The sequence below is a fragment of the Perca fluviatilis genome, chromosome 15 (genome assembly GCF_010015445.1).
Source record: "Perca fluviatilis chromosome 15, GENO_Pfluv_1.0, whole genome shotgun sequence".
Classification (NCBI taxonomy): domain Eukaryota; kingdom Metazoa; phylum Chordata; class Actinopteri; order Perciformes; family Percidae; genus Perca; species Perca fluviatilis.
The window spans coordinates 13,563,914-13,572,654 of NC_053126.1; the positions used below are offsets into that span (position 1 = coordinate 13,563,914).

The 8,741-nt window shown below is 43.9% G+C and overlaps 1 protein-coding gene across 1 annotated transcript in view; it reads right to left on the bottom strand.

The window, feature by feature from the left end:
• The window catches only part of LOC120574398 (adenylate cyclase type 9-like), a 35,029-nt gene extending 31,143 nt beyond the window's left edge, over positions 1–3,886 (bottom strand). Inside the window, exon 1 of the mRNA XM_039824660.1 lies at positions 589–3,886. Within this exon, the coding sequence (XP_039680594.1) occupies positions 589–2,401 (1,813 nt within the window). The 5' untranslated portion in view covers positions 2,402–3,886. The remainder of the gene's footprint in view (positions 1–588) is intronic.
• Between the last annotated feature and the right edge of the window lie 4,855 nt (positions 3,887–8,741).

Genomic DNA, 8,741 nt, shown 5'->3' on the forward strand with positions numbered 1-8,741 from the left:
TGGAAGATAATGTAATTGAACAAGAACAAACTGTGGGCAGAGGCAGGGTGGAGGGGAGGATGAGAAAGAAGATGGCGTCTGGCAGTGATACAGTCAGGTAATACCAATGCCACAGAGGGCATGTAACAGACTCAAACCCTAGCCAGCCCATCTGTTACAATTACCTAATGCTAAAACCCAGTGTCAACCTTGACCAATGCAAATGCTCCCCTTGCCACCATTCATATCCACCTGGAGGGTGAACTGCAGAAATGCTGGCATAAGCAGACACATTTCCTCTGGGGATGGCGGAGAGGCATTACAGGACATTCATTTATGCACCTAAAAATGCCTTGAAAGGTTTGTGGGCTCATGGGGGAATAATTGCAGCGATAAGTCTTACTGTTGCAGCCAATTTGTAGCAACTGCTGCTGACCTGGAGTTTTATTATTCTGGTTAGGAATTCAACAATCAAAGTCTACCTTTTTCATACTGCAAGCTTAAATAAAAAAAAACGAAATAACGCTGGAAAAACCAGCAACATGTATTCAACTCACTACATCTCTACTTGGCATTGTCTCATTTAGGCCATATTTTCAGAGCACCTACCTTTGAGCTGGTCAGCCACCACACTCTGTCCTATTCTCTCAATGACTTGTCCATCTTCATGCTGGTAGCGGTCATCCAGGAAGTTGGCAGTGGCCTGTGATAGGTGGACCTTCCCGGCCACTCCCAGCTGCTCCATCAGGTTGGCCAGGTTGACGTCGTTTGACCAAACATCAAACTTGAAGCGTTTCATGCCCAGGATGCCACACAGTACAGTGCCAGTGTGGACACCCACCCTCATGTTGACCATCTCTCTCTTCTCCTGGCAGAACTGTTCAATAGCCTGAATCATGCCCAGGCCCATCTCCACGCAGCAATAGGCGTGGTCTGGTCTGGGTTCAGGACAACCAGCCACACAGTAGTAACAGTCTCCTAGAGTGCTGATCTTTTCACAGCCAGTGAGCTCACAAAGTCGATCAAAACGTCCAAATAAGTCATTTAGAAGCCCGACGAGGGCGTGTGCAGATTTGTTGGCAGACATTTTTGTGAAACCCACAATGTCTGCAAAGAGGATGCTGACGGGCTCCATCCGTTTCATGTTGAATGGTCTGAAGATGATCTGGCCACGAGGGATGGAGGTCTTCTTGTATTTGTTGTTTTTAGGGCTGGAGATGACAGCTGCTGCACCGCTGGTAGAGTATCGTTTAACAGAACTATCACCTATCTCCTCGTCACCCTGTTTCATCAGGTCATCAGCCACGATTCTGGGCATGACAGAGTGGATCATTCGCTCCTTCAAGGCTTTCTCCACCTCCAGATCTTTGCCATGCATGATAGCTTGTCCCACCTTAAGGAAGGTGCTGCGTGATCGCACCTCAGACATGATGAATAGGTGGATGCCAATGGCGTGGGCACAGAGGTGGAGCAGAGCTTTGGCTGGGCCAAGCCAACATAACGTGTCCCACTCTGACTGAGAGGCTAAGCTCCAGTTATCCCCTGCCTGCGTCAGGTGCAACCAGCCCAAACTCTCAAAAAAGACAGAGTAGAGAAACCCGAGAAGGACAGAAGCATAGAGGCGAACATGGAGAACGCTGTATAGCAACAGAAGAACCTCGATACAGAGAGAGAAGGTGCCTACAGGAGAAAGACAAGGGGACCAGGTGCTACCTCCCAGAAGCTTGTCATGGGACAGGTTAAACGTGGGTCCCATGCCACTGAAGTCCTCTACATCCAGCGCAGGTGTGGGAGTCTCCGGGTCCCTAAAGCTTGATGTCTGGATCTGGGGGGCCAGGGTCAGGGCGAAGGTTACAAGGATAAGCAGCAGAGATGCTTGGTTGTAGCAGCGAGAGTAGAGCTTAGTAAAAGTTAAGAGAAAGAGAAGGAGACAGAAAAGGAGGAAGGATGCGGTGGGAAGGAGAAAGGCAGTCCTGTCACAGCGGGAAGGATTGACAGCAAAGTACAACCCCCAGAGGAGGGCAGAGGCAACCAGGTAAAAGAGCACATAGCGGAAGCGCCGCTGGGTCTGAGGGAAACACCGTTCTCTACAGGCCTCCTCCAGGATCGAAGAGTCAAACTTTGGGTCCCAGAAATGACCAGCAGATCTTTCAAAAAGCTGAGGCATCTTCTTCTGTGTGCGATAGCTCTTGACCACCGTCCTCCTAGCTCCGGACTCTCCGGAGCTGCAGCTGGAGGAAATGCTGTACTTGCAGTGCTTGGATCCCCCAATGAAGCCTCCCCCGATTGAACCCAACGGCCCGCCTCCATGCTTGTGTTTGACAGTGCTGCCAATCCTCACTGAGACGCCTCCATCTCCACTTGAGTCACAGCTCACTTCTGTGTTTTGAGGCAGCAGTTGTTGATGTTGGGGGGATGCCATGTTGCTTATTAATCTATATCAGAAAATGCAAAGACTATGCAGAAGGGACAGTTTTTTTTAAACTTAAGAAGTAAGGCAAAGTATAGAGCCGCAGTTAACAACTAGGGCAATGATTGTTCTCTTAAAAGTGAAAAAGGAGAGCAAAAACAAAAACCTTTTCAGAGGAAATTCCACTTCATTAGCCGTTTAGTGGCTGTAGAAACACCAGCAGACCTTCCAAAGACTTTGAATAGTTCATTATTGCCCCTCTTGACGTCAATCCCTGCATTCCTCTACGTTCCCTTCGGTTTTGACGCACTTGAGACTGCAAGGTTCAATCGCTGCTTGCTCGGTTCCTGTCCAAACCCACTCAGCTGCCTACACACTGTTTCACTCATTGGAAAAGTATTTTAGGGAAAATTCACAGAATTACAAAATAATGTGCATAAGGGGAAAACTTACAAAAGAAACACCAAAGAAGTGAAGACAAATGTTTAAAAGGGTCCTCGAGAAGTTGTGTGGAATATCAAATCCAGTCAAAATGTGTTGTTTTCATAAAGAGCCAGCTGCAGTCAATATACTTCCATTACTAGTGCATGTCCATTCCCGATCTCCACTAAGCTTTCCCACTCAGTTCTGCTGGGAATATACTACTGGAATACCTCCTGAACTTTACCACGTTTTGTTTACAGGTCTGAACAAAACTTCATCCAAAACACATCATCCGCAGTGTTTTTGACTCGACATCTTGATCGAAAGGGCCAGCTTTTAAGTTTAAGGCGGAGATCAATTAAATTCCATATAACGCGTGAGCGCAAAAGCTGCTCAGCGCTTGTATTTATACCCACATGCCCCTTGCTGCAGGGCCTAATCGCGACTATTTCCGTGGACGGAGCCCCGTCCTTTCCTGACTTTCTACTCGGGAGTCCACCGCTGCGTCTCCAAACCCACAGGAGATCGTGTGCACGGACGTTATGCAAGAGACAAATGCTTGAGACGTGGTGCGCAGAAAATTGTTTAAAAAATAAAAACTGTTTTATTGCAAGTCCAAACACGCTCCTCCGTGACTATGCAACATCCAGCCTTGGATTGGCATTGCTTATATCAACAGTGAGACCAAATGTCGCCAATTCATGGAAACTGTCCAGATATTCTGACCATGCCGGTTCCTGGCAGTAGCCTATACCTAGGCAATATTCTGTCACCCGGACAGCTGAGAAAACGCAGCCTTGAGCAGCCTAGGATCGTCCAGTTCCTCCTTTTCTCTGAAGTAGCCTAAACTTTGACTTCGGCAGCTCGGACCCCTTTCTAAATGGCAGACGACGAAAGCCGGAGGGTCTCGGGCTGATTAAAAGGTCTCCACCTGTGCTCCACGCCCCCCCTACACCAAGTGTCCCGCAGGTCAAAGCTGAGTGCTGCCTTGACCCAGCCACTTTAAGTGAATCGCATGGGGTAGGCTACACCAAGAGAATATATTTGTACCTCCAAATAATTAAATCCAAGACAAATATAATAGCTTAGGGCTCGTGCAGCGCCCAGCCTCTCCATTCCCTGCATCGTCCAGTGAGATGAGATTGTCTCGTTATCTGACCATTATCTGCTCGCTGCAGCGGCGTCGACACCTGCATGAAATGTTGTGTGCGCTATCCAGGCGCGGTGGGCAACGCAGTGGATGCAGCCGCCACCATCTTCTGTGCGCTGACAGCCGTCCAGCAGTGAGTAGTGTATGTACTTGTGTGTGTGTGTGTGTGTGTGTGTGTGGGAGAGAGTATGTAGCCTATACGCGTGTTAGTGTAAAGTACGTCAAAACAAAATAGAGACGATTTCCGCTTTTTTCTTTCAAAGTAAAACCCTATGGGCATTTATTTTAATGGCTTAATAAACACTACAACGCTGGCCCGCTTTAATGGCATATCATTTATTGGAAACTAAAGAAGGCTGGGGAATGATTATCTAGGTGTTATTAGGCATATGTGTCTTCTCAATTATGGAAAGTTTTCAAATTTGTAGTCTACATTGCCAAACTGGAAAACTCCCAACTAACCCTTGCCCTATTTTGTGTCTCTCCTAAAATTGCCATTCTTACATTTGGGGCTTGTTTTTCATGATTACACAGTTGAGGGATGCTTCTGTTTTTCCCTGCAAGTCGTTAAGGAACACATAGCACTGTTTTGAAGTAATTCCAAGATTCCTTAAATAATATGTCTACCCAGCTGGAGGAAAGTATCCCACCTGCTGCACAAGCAGCTCTACACAACCTAACCCCCACCTATCTCTCTGACCTCCTCCAGGAGTACACATCCTCCCACTCCCTGCGCTCACGCTCAGCTGGTCTTCTGACCATCCCCAGTTTACCCCTCAGCACCGTGGGTGCTAAGGGCTTTCAGCTGCACTGCTCCCAGGCTCTGGAACTCGCTACCTCCAGCCCTCCACACATTCGACAGTCTGACACCATCACAACGTTCAAAACTCACCTGCTCAAACTGGCCTACTCATTCCGATGCCCACCCTCTATGTCCCATTCCCTCTAGCCCCATACATTTTTATGTTTCCTGATTTGTGATTGTCTGTGGTGGTGTCTTTTCATGTTTCACTGTTTTTATGAATATTTTTGGGGCTTTTATGTCAGGTTTTTAGGTTGGATTCGATCCCTGGCTGCTGTCAAGGATTCAGCCTATGTGGCGCACACTCTACTGGGTGAGCTAGAGGTTGTCCCATGTTTCACTGTTTTTACCTGTACGTTACCTGTATGGTTACTGTTTTTAATGCCCTGTAAGGCGACTAAGATAAAATGTGTTATTATTATCATTTAGAGTATGGCACATCTCCAGTGGCTCAAATGGTGCTAAACATCAATCTAAATTTTGGAGGCCAAATTAAAAGCCAGACTGTATGTTGCTACCAGACATCTGTGTATTTACTTTCCTCATTGTGTGGCACATATGCCTCTAAAGGCTCTACAATGTGAGGCTTGATCCAAAAAGTGATTAAAAATAAATAAAAATCAAGGTAATTTATTTTGAAAAGACATTTCTGTGCTTCCGTTTTGGTGGTTACCGTTGACTTGACGCTGCTGTCTGTTGGCGAGCAGAGAGGAAAGGGGTTGACTTTTTAAGGGAGGGGAGGGCGGGAGGGGTACAGTCGATGTACGTGCAAGCGCTTGGTAGAAAGAAAAAGACTGAAAGGTAACGAGCACGTCTTTTAGAGGAGGGTGGGTACGTTTTTTTGACCGCAATGAGCGCACCCGTATGGCGCACCCCCTAGAATCCTTAGAATAAACTCTGCTTTATTTTATATTTATTACATTTGATACACTTTATTACATCTGCCTTGGTAAGACAGCTCTTGGGAAGAGTTCTCATTAGAGGCAAATGGAAATGGAATATAATTACATTTTATTGAGGGAGACGAAGTACCCTAAATACAAGGTCACTAAACTACTCTAGACGCTCAAATGTAGGAATATTGGAATGTCGGCGGATTGCAAAAAAGCGTCCATAGTAGGACTTCGACTAGTTGCAGCCCCACTATGGACGCCTTCTTGAAATCCACCTGCACGTAGGGGACCTTTAGATCAGAGTGTGATTTACAATGCTCATAAAACCCGCATGCTTAGAACTGGCACGTTTCAAAGCTCAAAATGTACTCTACCATTACAAAAGTCTAAAGAAAAGTCTAAAAAGATTACTAATTTATACTGAACAATACAGTATTCAAAGTGTGCATATGCCTGTGTATGTGGTTGTGCACTGTAGGTGTATGCTATGTGTGTATTATATATGATCTATGTATTTGTTGATGCAAACATGTAGCCCATGTCTGTATTGTGTGTGCCTAAAAACTTAAATATGTTCTTTACAAAAAAATGAATTCATAAAGGGCTGTTTTTAAAACAACTTTAAAGCAGAATGTTGTGCAGATCATTGTGTAATAAAAGGATATTTAAAAAATACACACCTCCCTATTTCCAGTCATGACAAACTGTTGGAGCATTGCAGCTACTTGTTTAAGTCTCCCTGATTAAGGATTGATAGTTTTATCAAAATAACCACAGACTTGTATTACCTATTCAATCATAAATCTTTATTCTTGATAGTTGGGCCAAGATTAATTAAAATTTTATACCAAAACAAAACAAAAAACCAACTACTTTAATGGGACACACATCCATTCCAGATCTAATTCACAGGTAAATTAAGATAACTGATGCAGAAATATAGCAAAAGCACAACCACACAACGCCATTAGCCCAAGCTATGCCTCTATCATTACACGGTTACCATGATGAGTCTGTATAACTTTTTACACTTTTACACAGCACTCTCTAGTGGGCATCTTCTGGATCTGCAGTGTAAACATACTAAACACATCCAGTGGAGCACTCAAATAAACAGGAGCACAAGCACACGTGTGCGTCTGTTAGTTTCTTTTTTCTTTTTCATGATGCTACAGATTTTAGTTGTAAAACACTTCACAATGGGGTTAGTGAGGGAGTACACATTGGGAACTGGAATTGCATTTATCCATGAGTTAACTTTTTGGAAGTCTAGCTAGCTATTTCTAATTATCTATCATTCGATGATTTAGAACTCTGTTATTAAAGCAGTAGTTTGACATGTTGGTAGATTGATACCAATTTAATGTCTGTACAGCACTGTGAATATGTTGTTACAGGCTATAGCCTAGCAAGCTGGAGCCAGCAGATGGTTAGCTTAGCCCAGTGTTTCTCAAATGGGGGTACGTGTACCCCTAGGGGTACTTTGGAGGACTGCAGGGGGTACGTGAGATATTTAACAAAATGTTTAATAGTTACAAGGCTGTTGTCCAGAACATTGTTCCTCTTTATGTAGAATTTTGTTTTTTTCCTACCAAAAATGTGACATTTGTGTCACCTTCTTTGGACCTAATCTTGCCTTCCTTCCTATACTACTTTTTACAAGTTTCTCGCTTTTCTTCTTATGTCACTGTTTTTGAAGATGTTGATACTATTTTGACCTATTCTTGCCTTACTTCCTTCCTTCCTTCTTTCTAGCATCTTTTTCCTATTTTTTGTCTTTTTTACAGTTTTTCAAAAGGGGTACATTATTGAAAAAAGTTTGAGAACCACTGGCTTAGCCTAAGACTGGAAACTGGAGGGAAGATAGCCTGTCCAAAGGTAAAATCCGCCTACCTGCACCTCCGGATCCCCATATTAACACACTATATTTAACGTTATGTCGTTTGCTCAATCCTTACAAAAACCGCAATGAAAGCGACATGTTGCAGTTTTAGGAGAGTTTATGTTCCAGTGCTCGGACTATTTCTTAGCTAGGCACAGTTAACGTTTACTCCCTTGAGTGTCCACTCATGATACAAGGAATATATAAAAGGTTTCTTGCAAGCATCCAGGAAGTTACTGCGCACAGACAAGAAATAGGGTGTCGAATAAGTGTATTTCCCAAAATGTCAAACTATTTAAAGCAATTTCACCACGCCATACTCATGGTAAATTCATTGAGGTAGGCTAACATAAGAATCTGCAGCTACGCTAGTATCACTGCAAAACCATTGTGGGTGTGAATGTTAGGGTCTTCAGTCTTTCCACAGAGGTCAGGGGTCAACTCATGAGTCCTCCACTTTACCATTATCTCCAGCCCGCTTTTTTGCAAGCTAGAAAATTGCCTATCACAGAAATCCACTATCACAATCTTGTAGTGGTAGTTTGTAAAATTGTATAGCGGGGGGTGTCACATAGCCTATGCCCATTTGGAAAGTTTACACAGAAAAATCAAGATATAGCTTTCTATCCTGCAGAAGAAATGGCTAAAGACAGCTATAATCCAAACACATCCTCCATGTGTTCTGTAATGGTCATTCAGCTAAAAATGCTGGGAAGCTTATTGTTCAAGAAAAAAACAATCATAACACAGTATTGAACTTCTGCCAAAGAATGTATAGACGCAAACAGAAACGGTAAGAACAGTTAAGAAGTGAAGCAGAATGAACCCATACCGCTCTGAAGACTCTGACCCTTGAACTCTGACCTCTGCTTCCATCACAGTGCTCATTTCACAGGTTGTCAACAACCAGGACTGATGAGCGTATAAAACAAAAAGAAACAAATGCCTTATTTGTTGCATGGCAGGGTTGGTTCAGGTTTCAGTGACTTAAACTTTATGTTAGCAGGAAATGCATGCGTCTGTTAAATATGCTCTAACATGCAATGTAATGTTAATCTATGTCAAAAGCAAAGGTTTGGATGAGAAACACAAAGGCTTTGTATAGCACCCACAAAAAGGCTTCTTCAAAATCAGCTTCTGAAGCTTATGGAATAAACTTTCTGCAATGCAATTCTCAAGATTTTACCACACAAATTTGCAAC